The sequence below is a fragment of the Lepisma saccharinum genome, chromosome 1 (genome assembly GCF_977018435.1).
Source record: "Lepisma saccharinum chromosome 1, izLepSacc3.1, whole genome shotgun sequence".
Lineage (NCBI taxonomy): Eukaryota > Metazoa > Arthropoda > Insecta > Zygentoma > Lepismatidae > Lepisma > Lepisma saccharinum.
In genome coordinates this window covers 99,548,127-99,575,242 of record NC_139229.1, presented here as the reverse complement: position 1 = coordinate 99,575,242, position 27,116 = coordinate 99,548,127, and the positions used below count along the sequence as shown (strand labels likewise).

At 39.1% G+C, this 27,116-nt stretch overlaps 1 protein-coding gene across 8 annotated transcripts in view; it reads right to left on the bottom strand.

Annotated features, from left to right (window-relative positions):
• Positions 1–27,116, bottom strand: part of LOC145998714 (uncharacterized) — a 372,904-nt gene that overhangs the window by 291,290 nt on the left and 54,498 nt on the right. For all 8 annotated transcript variants that reach the window (XR_014443344.1, XM_083135223.1, XM_083135230.1 and 5 more), the window contains exons 2-3: positions 23,360–23,631; positions 14,590–14,923 (exon numbers count right to left, since the gene is read on the bottom strand). Coding sequence is in view for 7 of the 8 variants with exons in the window: in XM_083135223.1 (XP_082991349.1) it covers positions 14,590–14,923; positions 23,360–23,631 (606 nt within the window). In the remaining variant the exon portion in view is untranslated. The remainder of the gene's footprint in view (positions 1–14,589; positions 14,924–23,359; positions 23,632–27,116) is intronic.

Here is a 27,116-nt window from a genome sequence, read left to right as displayed (position 1 = left end):
TGCTTTCCCCTCTGGGAAACCTGTCTGTCTCTGTAGCGGCTGCTACGTTTGTAATTTATATATCCCGAAGCTTCGAAAGAAATTACTGGAATTCCCTACCATCAACCCATTGCATAGTTTTCTTTTTTGCAAGTTTTATAGGTTCTCTGCCTTCACTATGCTAGTCGCTACACCAAGCAGACCAGCAATATTGCGAATGGGGACAGAAGTCGTAAAGTTTCCATGGTGCATGGAGGAATAGTGACTCGCCAAGAAGCCGATACATGCGTGCCATCTGTTGGCAAACGCCGAAACTATGTGAACGGCTCGTGTTCGGTGGTTTAGTGTTCAAGCAAGAACTGCTGCGTGGTAAACAATTCGCGTGAAAATGATGGGTCGCAGTTGGGGAACTTAACTAAAAAGTAAAGTTCAAGTTGTCCAATTGATCGAATCTTATGTAAATTAAGTAATTCTAAAATCTGAACAAGGAAAATTGCTACGCCAATGACTTTGTCGTGCAGCCAACTGATGTACAGTTTTCAGTTTTTATTTTTCATTCTACATCCTGTGTTGTTTTAAGCAATGGAATTCTGTTGATGTTTTTCCTCTGCTTAATGATGTTTATATTGAAATTCACGATCTTCGCACTATGGGAAAGATACTGAAAATGGATGATGGACCATTCGCCTACAATTTCTTTTGCAGTTGGATACACTAACGTACGCAATATTTTTTTTTTTCGGAATGGGGCTGGAATTGTAAAGGAGAATATTACATAGCTGCTTTCTGGGGGAGAGGGGCTGAATGCATTAAAAATATTTCGAAATTTCCATTTGTAGCAATGTTTCTCAACCGCCGGGCCCTGGCGTCAATTTTGCCGGGCCGCGACATGTCTCCTGAAGTTTGCGACTTGCGGTACAAGCTGGCAACTACCGGGCCTTTCATTCGGGGAACGCTCGTCAGTGCTCTTGACGTGGTGAAAAAAATAAAGTCACTTCGAGGGGACTGTCACCCGTGCAGCCTTCACATTTCAATCTTTATGGGTTTTTCTAGAGTTAAAAGGCCGGAATGGCGACAGCGACTTGCAGCCCGAGCTGGCAACCACCTGGAAAGATAGCCTTCAATCTCCGTGGTGGAATGGTTAGCAGAGCGCGTTACGACGCAAGGGGTCCCGGGTTTGAATCCCGGCCAGGGCATGGGTGTTCTTTCTGAGTGTCCTTGCATCAATATCATATCATCACTCACCCTCATCTTCGCGATTAGCCAAAAGTGGCAGAACAGGGAAGTAAAACTTCGCTTCATGGCCTAAAATGGCCTCAACGATGGCGTAGTGGTAAAGTCGTTGCCTTGTTCGATACCCGGTGGAGGTGCATAGGGGCTCGGATCCAACTTTACCCTATCTGCGCATAAAGTAGACTTAAAAATCCACCAAAAAACCAAATACCTGGTCTAAAAAAGGTTGAAAATGTTGCCTCTTTTTCCAGATATACAATCGAAAATCACGCATAAATATCAACCTCTCTTCCACGTGGCACAACCGGGAAACGAGGCCCTGGTGCGCGTGTGGTCCTTTGTCTTCTCAGAGTACCAGTGCAGCAGTTAAAATGCTTCGTAGTCTCTCACCCAGAGACCAACGGATGCTTCGGGCGTCCAGTGGGAGGACTCAAATGCCAAGATACCAAGTCGAGCGTCAAGGCGGGCGCCAGAAGACACCTTGCCGCTTGATCAACTTCGGAAGTGTCCAGGAGCCTTGTTTATTCTTAGATCTTTCCCGAAAGGCGCGTGTCGAATTCGAAGTGATTTACTCCCATCCTTTCCTCGGGGGCCACGTGGGGGTAATTAATGTTTCATTTGCCCCCTCGGCCCTCCTTGTCCAACGGACAAATTGGCAAGTTTCTCCTCTGAGGCACGTCGTTGGATTGTGTATGCGGTGATGTCGACGTCATCAAATGGATTTTGACTCGACGTAAGTGTCTTCAATCTGTCACCTAGCGCGTTAAAGCTCTTAAAAGAAGGAGCGGGGGATACTTATTTGGAACAGCACTTTGATACTCTGTAGCATGACGTCATGCAAGCCGTATTAACGTACGGTCACAATGACCCCAACTTTTACACTGCTGCGTATTGCCGAGTTCTACAGACGGACTTTCCGGCGACAGTACATGTACGTTTTTTTTCCCGTGCTCTTTTCATTTTTCTTTTTCGTTTTATGTTTTATTTAAATGTTTTTAGTTCTGATACATATCTCAAACTCTTATGTACAAGGGTAGGTTGATAAGTTCTCAGCCTCACCAAGAAAACAGGTAGATATCAAGCTATGCATGGTGGTTTTATTCAACATGGTCCCCCTTTAGCGCAACACATTTTTCACATCGCTGATGCAAAGCCTGAAGACCAGACAGACTATTGCTCTGCAAGCCAGGCGCCTCTGTGTGAGAAATGACGTCATCTGCATCTTCGAAATGCGTTCCCTTTAGGACCATTTCCAATCTGGGGAACACAATGTAGTCCGACGGTGCTAGATCCGGAGAATAAGGTAGGTGCTCCTGTGTCTGGAACCGTAGGTCCTCCAGTTTCGCCATTGTGTGACGTGCCTTGTGTGCGGGCGCATTACCTTGGAGAAAGATTCCCCCTTTCGTAAGCTTTCCACGTCGCTTTTCCTTCAATGTCAATTGTATTATCAATTTACAAAATCTCAAGAAGAGTTGGTTAAGTGAAAGAAAAGGCTTGTGCTTTAACTTTGCCATCCAAAAACAAGAAATAAACACATAAATGTACTGTATGCGCTATAAATCAGTGGTTCTCAACCTTCGTGAGCCCGCGGCCCGGTGAATTTGTTTTATTTTTTTAAAGTCGATGCCCCAATTCCAACAATTTTTCTAGTAAATTGCTTCCTTATTTTTTAAAACTTTATACTTAAATTAGTACGTACCATTGAAATTTAATATTAATAAGTACATTATGACATAATCCTAAATTATTAGTGCGATTATGTCAAGGCTTTGCAGGTAGTTGACCGCTTGGGCTGCAAGTAGAAAAAATAGAAGGCCAGTCGCGGCCAAGTATAATTGACGCCAGGGCCCGGCGTCGGAGGAAACGTTGTCCCTCTAGATTCAGCAGTCATCGTCTTTAAAAATGTGAAGCGATACATTGTTTACATCTCACTCGGCCGCCATTACATCTACACTCGTGACATAGAGCTCGCTACGGATTGGTTATGCAACGCGAAATGTTAAGGAAATTAAGACCGATTCTTTCTGTGAAATATGCCATGGAATATGCTATGGCATCATCAAAATGCTGCACGATTTCTTCACTTCACTAGAATTCGATCCTGGCAGAAATGTTAAAGAAAAATGCCGAGGAAAAATCTTTCCTCTAAAGGTCGAATCATACGGAACTGGATTTCTAGTAGGAATGTCCTAGTTGCACTAGACTGGCTACCTTGCTGGAAATGATGACTGCCAGGCTGGCTTCTAGACTGGTATTGACGACTAGACCGTGTTCTAATTGTAACTGGCTTCTCTGCTAGATGCCGTTGTAAGCCAATCAGAGGGAAAGTTTGGACATGTGAATATAATCTGTGAGTTTGACAAGGAAAAGGGTTTTTGTCTATGGTTTCCGAATGTTGGTTGTTTTGAAAAAACAACAAATGAGCTGGATTCGTGTTTATTAATATTTAGGAATTTATCCAACGCGATTAGATTTGTACACGGTAGATGTGATTAGCCGATAATGAAAAAAAATATCACCAATGTATTAAATGTTTGACATATAGTTGAACAAAATATTTTTTTTAGGAATGAATCCTGCTAATTCCATGTATAAATATGCATACCCGAGTGCATTAAAAGCATCGTATCGTACCCAAGGTATTGGGCAAGATGTATAAATTCTTAGCATAGCAGGCATCAGAGAAAGGAATGCTGAATAAGTAATCAGGCAAAGGTCGGGTGATTGACTTGGAAGTCGTATGTGGCATGAGTGTTGGAATTGTCAGGAGGTGTGATCAGTTGGCGAGAATAGGAGAGAGAGCAAGGTCTGCGGATTGTGAGAGAGGAACAAAGTGGAGAACGATTATTGGACGATGGTGTGTGATAGATTCGATGTCTGACAGGGAGGTCAGACAAGTGATAGTTGAGAGGACAAGTGTAGGAACAATCTCCATATATTTGTAAGGCAAGTAATATCCTTTCATTAACCAATCCATATCGATTCAGTCATGGAGAGTATAAAACCCATATTTAATCTAAGCTAATTTCTATCGCCATTCCTTTAAAAGGTAACCTCTTGCATTTATCACATTTAGGCCAAGCGAGTGATAACTACCTGAGGGATGAATGAGGAATAGCTACATCACCCAATTAAATCTAGAGGTTCTTGGTTCGATCCCAAACGCAGCATGGGAGTTGCGTTACGTGGTGGAGGCTGCTTAGGGCTTCTCATCCATTTTTTTGCAAATGCGATGCGAAAACACTGCAGTACGTGAAATACTGCGATTTTCATCTATTTCATCCCGAAATATGATGAAAATAATAGAGCCTTCTAGCTTTTCAAATTACGTACGTGCGATATGGCGCCGGAATTTTCACTTGTTAGTGCTTCACGTTGTGTTAATTATCAATTGTTACCAAAGATCAAGAAAAGAATGCAAAAGGTAGGCCTAGCAATATGCTACGCGGTAAGGCGCCAATAAATAAGAGTAGAGTTTTAACTAGGTTATTCGGCGATTGGCTTGTGAAAAGATGAGAATTAACATCAGGATGTTGCATAAAGGTTGGTTAAATATTTTAAAGATGTGTTCGGTACTGTCGTCACTCTGTTACGCGATTGTTGAACCTAACTTATCAAATTTCCGGGAGAGTAAACAATTGGATTGCTGATAATGTCCTGTCAAAGCCACGGGGGGATGAGAAAAGAAAACAAGCAACTTAGTGCTAATTTTAAGCTAATCAAGCATTTTTCCTGCGCATAGGCTAATCATAGAATCATGGCGCAATCTAGATTTATCCACCCCGACATTCTCGAAACTATCCAGTTTCAAGGTAACATTCACGAGGATGTATTAAAATTCATTGACAAATTTGAAAGTTTAGCTATTCTTAATGAGTGGAATGACTCAAAGAAAAGGCAAATGCTACCGGCATTTTTGGCTGATTCAGCATTGGAATGGTTCAATACTTGGAGTCGAACTCAGGAATCACAGGATATAGATTTTGTAACTTTAAAGACTAAAATTGTGGAAGAATTTACGGAACCGGGGGACACTTTTCAATTAGAGGAACAAATCAGATTACGCTTCCATCAGGAAAATGAACCTGTTTCAAAATATGTGAGAGAAAAACAGTTATTGTTATTAAAATTAGATCCTGCCATGGACATTAGTGAGCAAATTAAGCAAATAAGCGGGGGTTTACAACCTATTTTTATGAAAGAAGTTTATAACAGGGAATATGATTCAGTGCATGAAATGTTACGAGACCTGAAAAATGTTGAACAATTCAAATATCTTGTGCAAAAACGGCAAATTCTAGAAACTGAATGTGAGACAATGAAAGCTCTGTCGTGTTCTGGATCGAGTCGAGCACACATGCCGACTCAGCAAGCTATCACGTTGCAGCGCACGGTCAATGGTCATGTTGACATAAGTTATTCTCAGGCTAATCGGGAGATCGAGGAAAGATTAAATGCACTACAACAAAACCTTGATCAATTACAGTCGAACACGGGACTCCAGTCTCATGAGTCAGATTTAGTTTCGCAATTTCAGAATCTTGAGGCTAAAGAACATAAGAACTTGCAGAACATCGGAAAAAACATTCATTTACTGAGTCATCATTCTCATATCCAGTTAGAGAATATGAACATAGAGATAGAAACAATAGGAGAACCTATTATCATAATGGTAATCATAGAGCTCAGAATAGAAATACTTGGCATAACAATCACAATAATCATCTCGACACACAGTCGCAACGTTCACATAGCAATGGCGGTAACCCTCGATTTCAGCGTTCGCATTTTTCATCTTCATCGCGGCGAACATTTTTGGAGCAACAACAGGGGCGCGAAGATCCAAATAACCATACTAATCGGGTTGTTAATACAAATCATTCTACTTTTCGTCAGAACAGAAGCAATTTTAAACGAGTAAGACCTGCATATGACGGGGACCTAGGTGTACGACCTACGGGGAAAACTCTAACGGTCTCTACTTTTCCTTCTGAAGATTTGATTTACATCAATGTGAAAGTAGATGGGGAAATTCGACAGTTCATCCTGGATAGTGGAAGTCAAATTTCGGTAACGGGAGATAAGAACATACCAGTCAATGCCAAGCGATTTAATATAAATACTGTGATTAGAGGATTAGAGGGGTCACTAATAGTCAACTGACGGTTAAGGAAATTGTGTTACTACCATTTTCTATACATAACCAAACATTTGTTCATCCATTTAGAATTGTTAAGGATTTTAATCAAATTACTATATTAGGAAATGATTTCTTGGGACAAAAGGCTAAGTTAGATTTTGAGGAAAATAAGCTTACATTGCATAGATTTGGCACACCTCCTAGAAACCAAATTAAAAATGAGAATAAGAAAGCTTTTGACGTGTCAATCAAAGTTTCCCATTTGTTACATCATGTTTTGCAACCAGAATTTGTAGCTGCTAAAAAGATAAAAGTGAAACCCAGGACACATTTGTGCATTCCATTGAAATTGGCTAATTCATATGACAAAGATAGGACACTCTTGGAACCGGACCTACAGTTTCAAGAGAAAACGGGATTGATGGTTGCCAGAGCAATTATTAATCCGGATTCGAATCTTATTTGGATCACAAATCCTTTAAATTATAATGTTACAATTAAGAAAGGCACTATTATCGGGAAAGCTGAAACATGGGATAGGCCAATCATGAGTAGCAATAATGACGAGAATAAGGATGAAATTGGCGAACAAGCACAGGTTTTCGCGACGGAAGAGTCAGGGAACGTCAGTGACGCACGGGCGGACCCTAGTCGGTTTGATGTGAATCCGAATTTAGAACCCCAGCAAAAGGAGCAACTTTTGGCTGTTTTAATGAAATATCCACATGTTTTTGCGTGGTCAAAGGATGATATAGGTAGAGCCACGAATTATAAACATAGAATTCAACTAAAAGATGATACAGAATTTCACTTAAAATCCTACCCGATTCCAGTTCACCTTCGTGATGAAATTAAAGATCAGATTGAGACTTTATTAAAGCAAGGTGTTATTTCTCCTACAAAATCACCCTTTAACTCTCCAGTTATCCTTGTAAAGAAGGCAAAGGGGGGTTATAGATTATGCCAGGATTATCGCAGATTGAATGTTTCGTCTGTATTTGACGCTCTGGGTGTGAATAACATCAATGACATATTATACAATATGGGGGGCAAGAAATACTACTGTACGGCGGACTTGAAGAGCGGATTCTTTAATATTCCTCTCACCGAGGACAGTAAAAAATATACAGCATTTACAATACCAGGAATGTCACAGTATCAAATGAACGTCGTGCCACAGGGCCACGTCAGTTCATCAAGTGGGATGACTCGTTGCATTCACCTAGCGTGCTCAAATTTGGATCCCAATCACTTTGCCCATTATATGGACGATTTATTTTGCTTCGGAAATACCTTTGAAGAAATGCTCGTAACTCTGGAGAAAATGTTACAATGTTTACAGGCCGCGGGATTAAAACTTGCGATAGAAAAATGTCACTTCGGCTACACTGAGGTTATTGCTTTAGGACATAAGATTTCAAAATTTGGCTATCGGATCAATGACAAAATCATTGATTCTATCAAGAAATATAAGACACCGACAACTGTGAAACAAGTTCGCACATTTCTCGGATTAACATCTTATGTCAGGAAGTTTTTAAAATCATATTCCGAGATGGCACTTCCCTTGCAAAAATTGATAGGAAAAAAGAAGAAATTTCTCTGGGGGGAAGAACAGCAAACTGCGTTTGAGAAGTTGAAAGAGGCTTTACTTACAGCTCCTGTATTAATGGCATATGATCCATCAAAAGAAGTAAGGGTATACACGGATGCAAGCAGTAAGGCTATTGGCACGGTGATTTTACAACCGAATGCGAACGGTGATTTTCAGCCTATTTCCTATTGCAGTAGAGTTTTAAAAGACCATGAAACTCGACTTTCAACCATAGAGCAAGAATTGTTGGCAATCATATACGCATTTAAGTCATTCAGATTCTTTTTACTTGGGAGACATTTCGAATTATTTACCGACAACCAAGCAATCACATTCAATCGCTCCTCAACGCAACTTTCAAACAAATTGTTTAGATGGTACACGTTGATGGCCGAGTTCGATTTTACGCCAATTCACTGTAAAAGTACACAAAATATGGCGGATGCTATCAGCAGAGAAACAGAACATGATCCACAGGGAGAAGACGAGGAGCTTCCAGAGCCTCATACATTGTTATTGTTAGATGAGACAATTGATGTTGCTATACACCAACGAGAGGATTCTTTTTTTGGAAATATCATTAATATTTTGGAAGGAAAAGAAGACGAGGGGGCCAACAACCCACCCAACCCCTCCCTGCAGAGGCAAGCTTGCTATTATGTTATGGAAAATGGACTTCTTTATAGACAACATAAACTGGGGGCTACGACTAAGAAATTATTATGCATACCGAAGTCACTTCGCAACACTGTCATTGAGACATTGCATAGTTTACCAGCTGGAGGAGCACATTATGGCTTCACTAAAACATACAAGAATGCGTTGGATAGGATTTACTTTCCATTCATGAAGAACCATATTCAGAAAATGGTCAAGGAGTGTGTAATTTGTCAGCAGAATGAGCGCATAAAAGGAGCACCATATGGAGAACTTTTAACGTTCAACTCACAGAAACCATTCGATAGAATCGCTTTAGATTTTAGCGGACCGTATCCACCAAGTGGTTTGCTTTGCCATAAATATATACTAAGTGCAATCGATCATGGTACTCGATTTTTAATTGCTCAATCAGTAGCAGATACTTCAAGTGAGACAGCAGCTAACTTCCTTTTTGAAAATGTAATTCTACGCTTTGGATGTCCCTCTCGTATAGATACGGACAGAGGTACTTCATTCACAGCTAGTTTATTTAAAGAACTATCGGAGAAATGTGGAATCCAACTTAAATTCGCTCCAGCAGCTAATCACAATTTAATTGGATTATTAGAACGATCACATGCTATTTTACAGGGACTTATGAAAAACTTCGTGAACTCAAAACACACAGATTGGCTTTTATACTTGCAATCGGCCGTGTGGTCGTACAATGTTAATTACCAGGAGAATTTGAAGAACAGTCCATTTTTTCTTCTTCATGGATTTACGCCTACATTAGTCTGGGAGAGCGGACTACATTTAACGCCCAGTGTGAATGTAAACAACGAGATGAGATTCAAGATTCTCGAAAAAGCACGAGAAGCAGCTTATGAGTCTCTACAGAAACGCCACCGACAAGCAAAGAAGTACTACGATAAACGTCATCAGTCCATTCAATTTACGCCAGGAGAATTGGTTTTAGTATACGATGGCAGTCATTGTGTACACACCGCTAAATGCTTTTCGGGAATATATAAAGGACCTTGTAAAATTATAGCAAAAGAAAATCCCAATGTTTACAAAGTGGAATATAAGACGAGGACAGACAATCGTGGACTCAATTTCGGTCCAGAGATTGAAGAAATACTATGCTTCGGAATACGGTAGCGGCGATGAGAATGTAAATGGTGATGAGACTGAAGAACAGGAACAGTCAGGAGTGAATGAGTGAGAACATACCTTTTACCCTGTACGTAACTTCCTTTTCAGTACTCTGATGCACTAAATAAATTTTACATCTTGCAAATATTTTTTTTTAAACGAACAAACACTAAAATTATGTGAAATATTATTGTTTAGCCCTTAATAATTGCACGGAAGTGTAAAACTAGTTATTACCACACTAAAATCATTAGTTATAAATCGTAGTCATCGAGGTTTCATAATAATGAACAACAAGTACAGTAACGCGCAAAAATAATAATAATTAATATTATTGTATTCACGGATAGTGAACAAAGGGAATGGTGATAAATATAAATTGCGCGCAAGGAATTTTCCTCAGATTTCTGTAGGCCTGCAGAGAACTGATGGAAATAATCTTTTGTGAACTACAAAAGATAAATAGTGTAAGTCAATAATAGACTTTAGTATTTTTTTATGAATAAAATGTGTTAAGCACATTCGGTAAGGAAAAATGAGAATAAAATTCTCTATGATTTAGCGTGGTTAGTCAAAATAGGGTTTAAACAAGTACACATTTTAATATTTCAATTGTTAAATTTAAGTAATAATTTTAATAACTAAATAAATGACAGAAATATGAGATTATCAGTTTTATAAGATTTAAATAACGTTAAATAAAGAGAACAGTTATAATAAGAGCTGACTAGGCATACAGCCAGTAAATTATTCAATTAAACAAGTTACAGATCAATAATAACTAAATAAGAATTGCGATAATAAGAATTATAATATAGCTAATAATAATAACGAAGAGAATAGTAAACATATTGAGTTCTTTGATATTTACGACAGTCTTGAAGAAGTAAAGTATCTTTCATTAAACATGTACATTACATTGATCCATCTAATTTGGGATATTTCATTCCAAATATCACTCTACAATTATTGAATGTTATAATCAAGTTACTTAGAGTACTTCCTAAGATATTTTCCCGTATTGTAAAATCCCACTACCATAAAATTTCCCTCACATGTATTTCACATTCTGAAAACGATATCGCAAATCAGCTTCGAACGTCTTCATGGTAAATTATCTGTCGTCAGCAAAAGGATAAAGTTCAACCGGGGTGCAACGGAAATGTCCTTCCTCCTTAAGCAATGGGGAAACTTGAGTTACATTCAGAAAGACAGAACAACTGACGAAATATGCAAGTTAGGCATTCTATTCGTTTCTTGCGGCAACGATATCTACCTACATCGGCAGGAGCAACATTCTCTCTTGACATGAAGTAACCAACACGTTGCAAATTAAACAGCAGATATCTCACATTCCACATTAGCCGCGGAACTGAATAAACTGCCGATAGAGCATTCTTTCAACTCAGGCTATCGACTTCAAGGATACAAAAGAACATGCAACCTTATGTCCGTTCAGAACGATATGTCTTCATCTGGCAACATTTGGAATATAAATTGCAATTAAGTTTTCATTTTTATGTCATTTAATTTTAGGATATATATATATATATTTAGTTAAACACTACCAATTGTCAACTTTCTTTTTTTTTTGTCTCCATATTTTTTTGTATACACAATTGTATATATACCTTTAATATTCTTAAACTGATAACAATATCATTAGGGGGGAAAGAGTCAATAATGGACAACGAGATTTCGAATTCTTAGAATATTATTTTACGTATTTCAATTTATGTGGACAATATTAGCAAGTGCACAGGATATTTTACAATTAATCTTTATTAATGACGATATTTTATTAATATTATACTAACAGAAGGACGATCGTTCGACACATTATTTTTTAGGTAATATTTAAAGTATTTCATTTCATTCAATTGTTATTTATATTGATTTCAGTAAAATTAAGCATTCATATATTTTCAGAAATCAATTATAATTTAAAATTTTGCAGTAGTATACAGTATACACTCATAACATCTTCAAGAGTATTTACAGCATTACATTCTATTCATATGTAAAGTTCAATTTGTTTTCAGTAATTATTAGTAGTTATATTTATTTATTTTCTCTTTTCAAGATTCTAATTATATTTGGTGTGTAAAGGATGGCATTAATTAGAATTTGGGTAATTTATAGTAAGAGTAAATGTTATGACTGAATCGGTATTCCTTTTCAAATTCCATTTCCTAAAATGTAACAACCCTCAACTACAAGATTTTTCATACTTGTAATATTTACAAGCACTATTTTTTTAAAATAAGGGTGACTTAGAGGCGCCCTTGTCTCAACAAAACCTCTACACATACCGACATATTAAGTTCTCTCACACACACAACATTACACCAACGATCAGGAGGAAATGCCTGTTCGGTATATGAAGCAAATTTCCTTTCCAAATCCTACCTGAATTGCCTCACAGATAATTATAATTTTAACGGTGAAATGAACGTTTTAACAATTTTATGAAACCATGTTAACAGTCCTCAGTTCAACTTTTTCACAGATGTCAACGTCTAGAGATGGTCACCAGCTAAAACCTTGGAGAAATAAGAAATCAACACGATTTACACCTGAAGGACGCAGAGAAATTATTTTGATATACGAACCTTCTTAAGATTTTCTCAAGATTTTTATTTCTGAGATTTTTCTTTTATTTTTTCGACACGTGGAAACATGAATTACAATTAGACCTTTCATTAATTTTAATTACACAGTTCAGCGAAATCAGTCGATAAGCACCAAATCGTTTAACACGGATCTCCTTCATTCTATTTTAATTAACTCCTACTGAAGTCAAGTAGTAGTGAGACCCGATATTCAACGCTGATAATACATACATCGATTTGAAGGAATATTTACATACAACTAAATACTTCACATTCACAATTCGACGATATGCAGTTCTCTACTGTACGTTTTTCATCAATGACAATATTTGTAGCTGCAAAGTTAATGCATCAAAGTGAAAAACATTTTTCACGGCCACAAGGAACTAATATATACGTGGTTTGGTTCAAGAAGAAACTTCATTGCTATGCGCAAAGACTATTAAGTGATGATAACAAGAGTAAAATTATGGTATTTTACTTGAACTTTTTGTGAGAATCAGGAAAACTCAAGCATTAATTTTATGGACAAATGTTAGTGCTGTGATTTTATCTATCGAACACTATTATATTCTTATTTTCAAATACATAAATTCATGTACATATATTATTACTCAAGGACAGTTACTGATACAGTGTATATATTTTGATTAACTTCAAATTTTCTAATTAAATATTTACTGTGATACTTGACATATATTATAAATAAAAACAACAGCGATATTTACACGATACAATAAAGTAAGAGACGGTGAAATTTACATCGATAATGACATATGTGTGCAAGTGTAACTCGGATGAGTATCACAAACGTTGCTGATTTTGTAAATATTAACTTCCAAATACATAACAGTGTTGTACAGTGTCAGTGCTTGCAGGATCGATTACACTACTTCGCTAGTGTGTCATTGAGACATAAATTTTGACAAGATCCATTCTTGTGGAACAATGCTTTTATAATTTTCTCACGTGGTGTCAGAGTGTTGCATGCTTATGCACGGACTTCGCTACGTCATCATGTAGTATTGGAACTCAGATGTGTAGCGTAAGCCTCTCAATGAATACGCGCACGAGCAGATTGTCAAGTTAGCATAACAAACTCACGTGCCAGTGTTTACCTTTTATATGCTTTACGCAGACATGTATTTTTTTCTTCTCTTTTTTCTATCGAGACTTGTGATATATCTATATTTTCAGGACCTATATTATTCCATTTACATATATTCTGGGTAATGGTATGTTATTACAATATTTTTAGTACACTATATTTTATAATAAAAAAAAAATCTCTCCATAGAAAGGATCGATATGGAATACAACTTTAAATCTTTCATCTTTAGGTGAAAATCAAAAGATTTTCTTTAGGGGGTAGAGGAGCGTATCGTACCCAAGGTATTGGGCAAGATGTATAAATTCTTAGCATAGCAGGCATCAGAGAAAGGAATGCTGAATAAGTAATCAGGCAAAGGTCGGGTGATTGACTTGGAAGTCGTATGTGGCATGAGTGTTGGAATTGTCAGGAGGTGTGATCAGTTGGCGAGAATAGGAGAGAGAGCAAGGTCTGCGGATTGTGAGAGAGGAACAAAGTGGAGAACGATTATTGGACGATGGTGTGTGATAGATTCGATGTCTGACAGGGAGGTCAGACAAGTGATAGTTGAGAGGACAAGTGTAGGAACAATCTCCATATATTTGTAAGGCAAGTAATATCCTTTCATTAACCAATCCATATCGATTCAGTCATGGAGAGTATAAAACCCATATTTAATCTAAGCTAATTTCTATCGCCATTCCTTTAAAAGGTAACCTCTTGCATTTATCACATTTAGGCCAAGCGAGTGATAACTACCTGAGGGATGAATGAGGAATAGCTACATCACCCAATTAAATCTAGAGGTTCTTGGTTCGATCCCAAACGCAGCATGGGAGTTGCGTTACGGCATGTTGAGTACACCTTGATTTCGATATTTTTTTTCTAGCCAATTTCTAGTCCCTGCTTTTCTTTTTCTTCTAAAATCTTTAATATTAGTAATTGTAGGGAAAATAGCAGCTTACGACTTTCTTCCTCAAGTCGCTCGTCCATCTTTTTAGCTTCTCTGGTCTGCACAATGCCTTGTGGGAATATCGTGTGAGGCCAAAACTATCAGGCGAGAAAGTAACACACAACTAGTCCAAGACTCATATCCAGGAGGAAATCTAGCCTCGTGTGATTCAGCCTTTATTTCCGTTCTTACCTGAAAAGCTTCCTCCAACTTCCTCTTCTGACCGCGTAGCGTCGCCACCTCCTGCAGCAGCCGCTGGACATCGGCCTCGCGGCTCTGAGGCGGCCCGGCTCCGGTGCCCTGCGTGCCCCCCGGGAGCGAGCAGGCGGCGCCGGGGGCCAGGCCGTCGTGGCGGAGGACGTCCCTGAGCTGCGCCTCGAGCTGCTCCCGGCGTCGCTTCTCCTCCGAACGCATGCGACGCAGCTCCTCCTCCTTGTCGTGGAGGGCGCGGTTGAACTCCGCGTGCATCGTACGTGTGACGGACTCCCTCTGGTACTGCAGCGCCTCCTGCTGGTTCTGCAACAACCTTTAAAGAGAAACAAAGGCGTGTTCCAAAAGTTCTGAATTTTTGTTCTCGGTCCACTTTATGCACATATAGGCTAATCGGGACTGGACCAACAGTTTAAAGTGGGATCCGAACCACTGTGCAATGTGCCCGGTATCGAACCCTGAACGTAACGACGTTACCACTACACCTTTGGGAAAGCCCTTGTTCGAAAAGTAACAGGAAATAAGTTCTTAAAAAGTTCATGAATTTTAATTGCTTGCTTGAAAAAATTAGTCAATTTCAGACATTAGTCACAAAGTGACAGTCATGTCAACGTAATGCGCATTGAAGTCAGAGGTCCTGGTCCAGGTCACCATTAATCCTCATCGTCCCGATCAACGCAAGAGGTAGAAAGCGACGTAAAATATCGAAAATAAGAATTGAAACTGTTGTGAATGAATGTCGACCTTCGTGCTGGAGTGGTCAGCATAGCACGATATGAAGACAAGAGTCCCGGGATCGAATCCCAAGTAATGGAATTTGTGTTGTTGATGTTCAGGATAGAGAAGAGTAAGAAAATTGAAAAGGGGAGTCAGTACAATAACTGGGATTCTTATTTCTAATAAATAAAAAAAAGATTATCGCTCTAGCCATTGGTGAAAGCGGTTCTGGGTCTATCCAATCGATTCCTTTTTGGAGCCCCACAAAATGTCAGTGTTGATCCAGCATCGTGAGAGCAATTGGGGAGATTCTCGGAAAAGAAAGGAGTAACGGGCTGAGGTTTCGAAAAGCCAGAAAACAGGAGCGATGGCACTGAATGCGCTGACCACACGTTACCCAAAGGGAAAAGTCGCTGGGCAGGTCCTGGCCTTTAATGCGCTCTTTGACCGTATACACATCTATGTATACATGTACAGTCTTGAACACTGCTGTGTTGTAACGACCCTATTAAAGAAGCACTGAAGATAAACCTCGGTGTCTGACCACCAAGCGCCTTCTGAGTAGACAACCCAAAGAGCATTGCAATTCTGCGGCTTGTATACCAGTCAAGGGTATACATCTTGGGAAACTGAGCAGTGATGCCAAAGAGAAATACGAGATGAAGATTGTCGGAATTAATGTCTCGTGTTCTCGACATGGAATAATACTCGGTCCACCTTACGTTCCTTTATTTAATGTTGTTTGGGAACGAACCTGACGGACTGGGTTTATATTTTCACTCCTTGCATTACACTAAATTCTATATTTTACAATTATATTAATGCTTTGAACAAAAATAATACCTAGAACAACATCCAACACACGTTCACACCACTCTTGTCACACACATGCATGTGAAAATACACACGCAAAGCTTAGTTTTAACTTCCAAGTGAATGTCCAAATAACAGTAAACGGAGAAGCATGATGCGCGAAACATGGGATATTTCACAGAAAGAATGCGTCTATTTTTGACATACGTGTTTTTTATCACTAGACAATGAAACAATTATAAGTGAAATTAAGATGGATTTGCTTTTTCAGGTGTTGAGGAAGAAACCTTGACTAGAGAAAAGAAAATGTAGTGTTATTGATAGTGTGTTGGTTAGCGTGCAGAGTTTTCATCAGCGAGTCCTGGGTTCGATCCCCACCATGGGCAACTTTTTTTTATTTTGTCTAGCAGTGACGAAGTATATTATATTGTTTTCTAGGCATTTTGACGAAAGGATACACATCAAATTTAATATTTTAATCTGTCCCTTCATTCTTCTAATAGGTTCTCTATCACAAGGGATATCGAGATTCTCTATCTTGGCAAAGATATCTTCTCAATGGTTTCGTAGCTACGATTCTTCATATCTTCTCACGAAATACCATGAATCTAACGAAAACACACAGATATAGTTAGAACAAGATACACACCTCTCATCGAAGGTTTCAGACTTGAGTTCTGGATTTTTTGGGAGGGTGATTATTTCTGGGTGTCTATTTATCATCCTCGTATAAAAAACATTCCTCACTATTCCCGTGATTAACTTAGGGAGAGACCAAAGCTACTCAAATAACAAAAATACAAGACACACCTGCCAGGCCATGTTATACTTAGGGAATTAGCAATCTGAATATAAACTTTCGGTTTAGTTGACTACTTGCAAAAACGTTTCGTGTTGTCTCGTTTGGAGTGTTGGCTATCGTGTCGGACTAGCATGCGGACAACCTGAGTTCGAGCCCACCGGAAGGTAATATTTTTTGTCTAATTTCATCCAACATTATTTATAAAACTGAGGTTTCTTCAAAACCTTTTAAATTGCATGCCACTTCGTACGTCGGTGAAAATTTATTGTTCCGAAGCGACGATGTATTTGTGTATAAATTGAAAAATTGCAAGGGTGTTGCAGGAACTGGAGTTTTTTTTTTAAAGGGAGTAATACTATTTTCGGGAAGTTCAGCTTCATTGTCGTCGTCCCTCCTCCCTTGGAAAAATACCTTGCTTGTCCCTCCCTGGAAAAAATCCTGAAGACGTCCATGTATCAGCGGCGTTAAAAATTTCATTAAATGTCCATATATCACAGTTGACAAGCACACATAATATGTATGTAATAATACAAGAGAACACAGCTTTTGAAGGCTTCTTTTTATGACAGTGAAGAGAAGAACAACACGCGCAAGTAATACTTTTAAAAGAGAACAATCTAGCCAGAATTGGTGTACCATAATTCTAATACAACTGTCAACACTGGATCTGTCTGGCAAAGGCGATGTCTCTACCATGTACGGGGATAAGTCGAACTCAACGTACAGCGCAGCGAACGAAGTTCTCAACCCCGAAAGCACACACAAACAAGCTATGTACCAGTTTCACCCTCCTCCCCTCTTGAAACGGCACAAGACCAATGCGCTAGCCGATTGCACTGAGTCACCTGCAAGGAACACGGAATGCGGCACAAAACGAAGCTGTCTGTTGTATGGAGGAGGTAGGTAGGACAAATCCACAAAGCAGAAAAACTGATTGCTTGAAATGATTCGTAACCCATTCAACACATAACATTCAAACTCTTATATCTAAGTCACAATACAAAATAGTACATCTCAATACAGAAATACTATTTACGTAATTCATATTTCAACTTACATCAAATGAACAATTTACGCACTAGAGCTCTCTCTCTCTCTCTCTCGAGCTAAAACAGCATTCTTGTATTGTTTTACCACTGTTTAATGTGCATGATTGATTGATTGATTTAGTTCATTTTATTTCTCTTCTTCGTCGCTTTTGGCTAATCGCGAAGATGGGGATGATCGATGTTATGATTAAATTGATGAACGATACACACAAAGATTGTACACTCGCCTCACTTAGTACTCCGGCAGTTTGTTTCTTTATACAGCATATTTGTAGAAGATACAACTCAACACACAAGTGTATCAATGTAAGCTCTATAAAACAAACTTATTACTAACTTCGTTGACCCTGTACAAGACCATGCCGGGATTTGAACCACCCCACGTATCCCTGACGTCGTAGGGTGCTGTGCTGTAGAGCGACCACAAACAAAAGAGCTTTGACCAAAAGTCCCCACGCAACTCCCCCTTCACCCGTTCGACTAGGGCCATAAGGAAGCATGATACACTCTGTCCCTCCCCTCCAAGCGAGGGCGATCATACAGACAAACAACTAGAGTACGTGGAAACAGGACTGCAGGCTCTTTTCCATGTGGTTCCACTACAAGGTCCGTAGACCGCTAGTTTCCCCCGCTCTTGAAGATCTGGTCATAACTCGCCTTTTTTCCAGCCAACACTCCAAATGAGACAACACGAAACGTTTTTGCAAGAAGTCGACTAAACCGAAAGTTTATATTCAGATTGCTAATTCCCTAAGTATAACATGGCCTGGCAGGTGTGTCTTGTATTTTTGTTATTTGAGTAGCTTTGGTCTCTCCCTAAGTTAATCACGGGAATAGTGAGGAATGTTTTTTATACGAGGATGATAAATAGACACACAGAAATAATCACCCTCGCAGAAAAAATCCAGAGCTCGAGCCTGGAACCTTCGATGCGAGGTGTGTATCTTGTTCTAACTATATCTGTGTGCTTTCGTTAGATTCATGGTATTTCGTGAGTAGATATGAAGAAAGTAAATAAATAAGACAAGTGGGTGAAAGGGACTAGAGAGTCGTAGCTACGGAATCATTGAGAAGATATCCTTAGCCAAGATAGAGAATCTCTATATCTCTTGTGATAGAGAACCTATTAGAAGAATGAAAGGACAGATTAAAATATTAAATTTGATGTTTATCCTATCGTCAAAATTCCTAGAAAACAATATAATATACTTGTTCACTGCTAGACATAATAAAAAAAAATTGCCCATGGTGGAGATCGAACACCGGCTTTGCTGATGAAAGCTCTGCACACTAACCAACACACTATCAATAACACTACATTTTCTTTTCTCTAGTCAGTCTGTTTCTTCCTCAACACCTGAAAAAGCAAATCCATCTTAATTTCACTTATAATTGTTTCATTGTCTAGTGATAAAAAACACGTATGTCAAAAATAGACGCATTCTTTCTGTGAAATATCCCATGTTTCGCGCATCATGCTTCTCCGTTTACTGTTATTTGGACATTCACTTGGAAGTTAAAACTAAGCTTTGCGTGTGTATTTTCACATGCATGTGTGTGACAAGAGTGGTGTGAACGTGTGTTGGATGTTGTTCTAGGTATTATTTTCGTTCAAAGCATTAATATAATTGTAAAATATAGAATTTAGTGTAATGCAAGGAGTGAAAATATAAACCCAATCCGTCAGGTTCGTTCCCAAACAACATTAAATAAAGGAACGTAAGGTGGACCGAGTATAATTCCATGTCGAGAACACGAGACATTAATTCCGACAATTTTCATCTCGTATTTCTCTTTGGCATCACTGCTCAACTTCCCAAGATGTATACCCTTAACTGGTATACAAGCCGCAGAATTGCAATGCTGTTTGGGTTGTCTACTCAGAAGGCGCTTGGTGGTCAGACACCGAGGGCTTGCTTCAGTGCTTCTTCAATAGGGTCGTTACTACCCAGCAGTGTCTAAGACTGTACATAAAGTGTTGTTCTACTTGGATGTAGCTAATTCTCATTGTATGTGTCTCGTTTTTTTTAATGAAGTCATTGAATCAGTTTTAAGGGAATTTACGAAAATTTCAAGAAAAACGAACCCCCTCTCGGTGCACCTTTGGAAGTAAGCAGAAAGTTGACTAATTATTATTGATGGTAGGGATTCTTTGATTCGGTTTTATTTTACGTCGCTGTTCTTCCAGTCTTTGCTAATTGCGACGCTGAGGATGAATGGTGATAAGATATGGATGAAGGGACAATCACATAGTATGAACAGAACACACGCCTCACAGAGGATTATACTGGCAGTGTATCCTGACACCAGAGCCTCGTTAGCCTGAAAATTCAGCCCAGGATGTACTACGTGGGAGAGGACGACATTTGGGTGTCGTCGTACGTCAACCCTTACAGCCCTGGTAGATATTCTGTGAAGATTTACTAATGTGCCATTCCCATACTACCGTACCATAGGAAATGAGATGAATACAAAGATTCCTGGAGGCCACCCCAACAGCGATTTCTGAATCCGCCCTTGCATTTGTTCAAGTTTGGAGACAACCAATAAGGTATACCAGATCTTTGTAATCTGTGGAGCGAGACTGCGCATAACAGCAAAGAAGGGGAGTAAGCAACTTGACGGAGCAAAATAGTAGCTGCACCAGCGTATTCAGATTCCCGGAACAGGGTGTGTATTCTGTTCCGGAAATCTCTGAAACGTGAGCTAGTCTCTGTGCAAGTAGTGACTCGAGAGGTCCCGACTAATGAACGCGTGCGAAGGAATGGAATTGCGTGGGGGAGGGGGAGAACAACTGCAGTCAGTAGCCTCTCTAGCAGCGTGCCCACTCGTTTTCTCCCCTAAGCTGCCTTTATGCGCAACCTTGTTCCGCAGATCCATGGGATAGGGTTTAGGTATGCAATAAAATAGGCAAAACCTGGAACACCCAAGAGACCCCTTCAGCCATTCAAGGTATTTAATCTTACTAAGATTAAGAAATAAAGTACTCGCAGTGAAGCACTTAAAATACCGAATGGTAGCAGAATGGGCACTTTAGGAGATCTTTCACTACGGCTGATTTCCAGTTGGTTATGTCTGGCAAGCGGAGGGGAGGCTCGTAAATGGTATTTCAAGAATAACCGGAATCCTGACGACTGGTGTTTTATGGCACCGCGAAAGAATGCACTCGCACATAAGCCGTGTCGGCGAATGGGTTAAAAGATAAGTTACCCCGTCGTCTGTGCAAACACACACACATACACAGACACAAAAACCTCCCAGCTCCTGAACACTGGTTTCGGGAGATAAAATGTTGAAGAGCAGTTACGACGCCATTTGTTACGCATCATTCACTCCCGTTGTAGCGAGGGCACAATATTTATACAGTTTTCTAAGTCAAAGGGGCGGGTAAATTTAGAAATTCTATATTGCTCTTCTCGGTTAAGCTGTGGGAGGTATTTCGTATCCATGTCTCTCTAGCGAAAGCAAAATATCTCTCTCAGCGTACCATGGAGGTACGGAGGGCGATGTGAAGGTTATGTGATCAGCACCACTCTTCTTACTACTTTACCCTTCAAGCTTGTCCCCAGGTACCCCTTGGTGTCCTAATGGCCCTAATGCAGGGATATTATCAGAAAATGTCTCCCCTGAGATCAACTTTCTTCTTTTTCTCTGTTTTTTTCTTCCTTCTCCATCTTTTTCCCCTCCTTCTTCATGTCCCGACTTTTCCTTTGTGAGTATTCCTTCACTAATTTAATTAAATCATGATTCCTTAATGGTTCTCATTATTAAAAATGAATCCCAAAATGAGAAAAATACAAGAACGTTTAAAAGTACGTCGCCTTGACATTAGGCAACCAGTCTAACAACATGGTTTGGCACGTAGCATAACAATAAGGATGAAGTTGCTAAATCAGCTGCCGTCCAGTGGCGCCTTCATCTGAGCGTCATTAACGCGAAGGCAGTGCATATTTTGATATATACAGATTGTGATGTACCTAGTGAGATGAATTCTCTGCTTGCAAATAGACCTAGACTTATAACTGTCCAAGGAATTATTTCTAAAACTATTCTTATTGTTTGAGTGCGCTTCAAGTTGAACAGAGATTTCCACTACAGCACACTTCCATCCCATGTGTAGGCATGACGTGGACAGGTTGCTCATTTTTTAAAGAACGAAAATTGGAAAAGAAGTGCCAAAGAACTGAAGTTTGCTTCAAATGGTCGGAAAAGCATGAGGAATTTTCATGTATATTCGTGTTATTCCACATGCATTTCTGGATACTTGCACCAAAAGCAATTTCCTTGGAAATATTTTCTTATCCAAAATGTTAGGGGAGAGAAATATAATGGTGAACACGGGGTATTCGCGAACACACAAGTATGAAGTTTCCGTCAAATTTCAAAAAGGCTTGATTGGTGCTGCCATCTCCCGTATACTACTGGATATACTCTCTCTCTCTCTCTCTCTCTCTCTCTCTCTCTCGCATTACCATTACTGCAGAAGCCGCTGTTCAGTAACGAAACAGTTTTTTTGTGTTTCTTTGCAATTTTTATAAATAGAAGATACATTTTGGAAGGAGGTTAGTGTTATTTGATTTCATTTCATTCTAGTATTCACGTATCAATTAAAAAGTAAAAGGTCAGAGAAGTATTTCTGTATTTTTTTAAATTTTTGCTTTGAATACGAAAAGTTGTAACTTATATATTGTTGGACAAATAAATGGAGAGTCTTGGGTTAATAGCGAACAGTCGCCATTATCTCGCGCTGTTAAATGAAAATTATCCTTCAATTTTTCTATTAATAATATACAATAATTATATAGCATGTATATTGATTGACATTAACGATTATGTAAATACATTGAGATATACATAAACTGTGTTTGAATTGTTTGAACTGTTAGTTTTATGTTTTATTGCCCGACAGGAGACAGGGTTTATATATTTTGGCTTTTATTATGTTTCATATCATCTTCAAGGTTACAAAACTGTTGGTTAGAAATTGTAATTAGGTTTTCTTGTTCTTTAAGTTAAATCGACCTCTTAAGAAGTAATCAAACTTCATACATAACATAATTGTTATGTAATATCAAATGTGTTCACAATTTCCTAACGATGCTGGGGAATGACGAACATTGCCACATTTCATATAATGGAATATTCCTAAACCAGAATTCAATGCAACATTGTCTGTGAGCAATAAAATTATTCATCGCAACAGACTGAATAAGTAATGCACAATTCGAAGCATTTATGTTGTTAACAAACTTGCATTTCTCTTAAGTGTTCAACATTACCCCACTGTCCCTTAAGTTTAAAGCACCTCAAGAAAATATTCAAGTCTTAGACTAATTAGAAGTTGGGTAGAGACTTTCTCTTTCTGCCTTACCTCGTTTTGAGATCATTGAGCATCCCAACGTACTTCTTGGCCTCCTGGTCCTTGGCCGCCTTCACATCGTACGACTTCTCCCTCTTAAGGGCTTTCACGGCGTTCCTCTCGCTCTCGAGGGCCTCTCGAAGGGACGCCACCTCTCCCTTCAGCTGCTCGTTGGCTGCGCGGATCAAGTGCAGGGCGTCGTCCCGGGACCTTTTCGCACGCGACGCCATGGTCACGTGGCGGATACAGGACCAATATCTTCCTGGATAAGGTGTGCTCGATCTCTGTAATGAAATGAGGCATTGCGTTAATTGGGAACCTAATGGACTGTAAAGAAAAAAAAAGTTTTATATATATATATATATATTTTAGGGCTGAGCCGATGGTGATATATCGGTATCGGAAACTATCGGTTGGAATTCATTTAATGATACTCGCCGATACTACTACGCAAATTTGGTCTTTCACGAGGTCCGGAAAAATGCTGCGCGACACTTTCACGGATATCCTAAAAATTATGCAACATTCGAAGTTTCTTTTTGATTCGCACCAGCTTTGTAGGCTTTCTGGGCCACGAAACTATCACGAATACGTATCCAACATCGAAAGCAAACCAAAGGAAAATTAGCTTAAATGCTCTAGGAGTCATTCCATGCGAAATCAACACAGCCTTTGACCTGACCATCTCCGATTTTCATGAAATTTGGGGAATTGAAACTATGCATGGAACTTAGTAACTATGGAAATTTTTAGTTTCGTGCGTCTTGTAATTGTTAAATTATTCAAGGTCAAAGTTAGCATAAATTGCACTTTTTGAGCCCGCTTAGCTATACTAAATGTGCTGTAACTCCGCCCCTATTTCGCCTAGGAAGCTCAAATAAAGCTTATTGTACAGGGAATTGAAAAAGCTTTCCAGTGATATATAACAAGCCTACCTTTGGATAAAAATATAATTTTGTCACGTGACCTTGACTTTGACCTTGAATATCTCAAAACATGTCATCACCAAAAATCGTGAAAAATATATATTTGGTCCCTCATTCCATACTCTAAAACATATCAAAAAATCATTCTGGGAATGCAATGGGATCAGAAGATACAAAATAATATGTGTAACTATGTGACTGATAAAAGCCCCATTACATGAACTATGAAGAGTCAAATGTCCCTTAACACTCCCTACAAAATGTGAAGGAGTTATCCTGGGTATAATTGGTCATGAAAGAAATAGGTTAGGCACAGGGAGATCCCTAGTCGTGTGTGTCAAGCGCAGATCCGGCATATTGTTGACCGCCATATTGAATTCAACGCAAAAATTTCAAAGGAAAGGGGGTGATGTGATATATCAAATGAGGCTAGAATTTCACGAGAAATGAAGTGACGAAGGATTTTCCAACGTATCTTACGCCAGCAAAAAGTTATACACATATCTTTCACTTACGATATATGCACATTATAATGTTGTCAATGTTCCTGTGAGCACACTCGTTGACGTCTCTCACACTCGCATAGAACATTTGGTAATGTAGCATGTGCAACAACATCGCAAGCAGCAACTATGCCTTCTCTCAGATGGTCAATATCAGGGACTTTTAGTGCATGCACCATTCTCTTCAAATGTTTCTGAAGGTAAAAGTCCTCCTAAGATGTTAGATCTGGGGAATGTGCAGGCCTTTTAATAGATCCCCGTGTGCCCATCAATCTACCTAGAAAATTACCATGAAGAAATTGCGAAAATGTCTACATAGTGTGGTCACACTCTGTCCTGTTTCAAAACTCTCGAAAAGTGCCATATCCCGTAAGCAAGGGTGAAAAAACCTGTTCACTTAACAAATCCAAGAAGCCCTCACCATTTAAGGTTCCGTTGTTGAATATGGACCAACCATTTCCGTTCGCCATACATTATACCACATAATTAGCTTATCAGCAACAACCATTCGAGGGGTGTAAGGGGTACCTTCCACGTAGGCGCCCAAAAGTCAACCTCACTTCCACGTAGTGCACCCTGGACTAAAGACTAACGAGGCTCTGGCGACTGGCCCCATGGGCAGTATAATTTTTTTTGTGTTGTCCTGTGTTTTGTCCTTATTTGTGCTGAGTGTTCTTTGCAGCCTCGGCTTTTAACAACAGTCAGAACATTTTAATCTTTTATGATTTTAATTAAGCAACGTTAGAGTTGTTACGTGTAACGGTAAGGGGCTGGACCCCGTATAGTGTGACGGGTGCAAAATAGCCCTAGTGCTGACACACCCAAAAATTAAAAAAAAAAAACATTCGACTGAGCAAATCATAGGTATTGCATATTATTTTTATTCATTTAACGTGAACATAAAAATTTGCCTCGTCACTTAAGAATTTTTCATTCCAAAGGAAGTGTCACGTAATTGTTTGAGATACTTTTCCCAATATTCTTCACTATTCAACTATTTGGTGAATGTAGCTGATTAAAATCATATGCAATGGTGCGTATACTTCTTTCTCTCCCAAGATGTCAGCGGGATCTCGATGAGTTTCTAACACGTTAGGAGCATTCCAATGCTTTGTTTTTAACACCTCGAAAAGGAGAAAATGGTAACAAGCATGCAGTAATAAATTTTTGCTGGTTAAATATATGTTGGATAAACCTTCGTCACTTCATTTCTCGTGAAATTCTAGCCTCATTTGATATATCACATCACCCCCTTTCCTTTGACATTTTTGCGTTGAATTCAATATGGCGGTCAACAATATGCCGGATCTGCGCTTGACACACACGGCTAGGGATCTCCCTGTGCCTAACCTATTTCTTTCATGACCAATTATACCCAGGATAACTCCTTCACATTTTGTAGGGAGTGTTAAGGGACATTTGACTCCTCATAGTTCATGTAATGGGGCTTTTATCAGTCACATAGTTACACATATTATTTTGTATCTTCTGATCCCATTGCAGTCCCAGAATGATTTTTTGATATGTTTTAGAGTATGGAATGAGGGACCAAATATATATTTTTCACGATTTTTGGTTATGACATGTTTTGAGATATTCAAGGTCAAAAGTCAAGGTCACGTGACAAAATTATATTTTTATCCAAAGGTAGGCTTGTTATATATCACTGGAAAGCCTGTTCAATTCCCTGTACAATAAGCTTTATTTGAGCTTCCTAGGCGAAATAGGGGCGGAGTTACAGCACATTTAGTATAGCTGAGCGAGCTCAAAAAAGGCAATTTCTGCAAACTTTGACCTAGAATAATTTAACAATTACAAGACGCACGAGACTAAAAATTTTCATAGTTACTAAGTTCTGTGCATAGTTTCAACTCCCCAAATTTCATGAAAATCGGAAATGGTCAGGTTAAAAATTGCACATATCTGTGTTGATTTGGCATGGAATGACTCCTAGGTGGAATTCTAAGCAGATGTAATTTTTTCAAAATTGGAATATCAGAGCGACTTTTTCTAAAGATTGATTGAGTTCGTTTTTAAGTTCACTTTATGCACAGTAAGCCTAATCGGGACTTGACCGAGGACTGTAGTCGAGGGTATACGGTGGTACACGCAGTGGCGGATTACCAAATAGGCCCACTAGGCACGTGCCTAGGGGCGGCAACTCTTGGGGGCGGCAAATCTTTTTTCCAGAATATCAAGAATAATAAAAAGTGTCTTACGTGCACAGTTACAATTTAGACCTACCTATGAAACCAATGTTTCAAATCAACGGATTCAACACTTTCGTTTCATACGAAAGAAACCTTGATGTATCGGATTTCCTATGTGTTATCAAGAAAT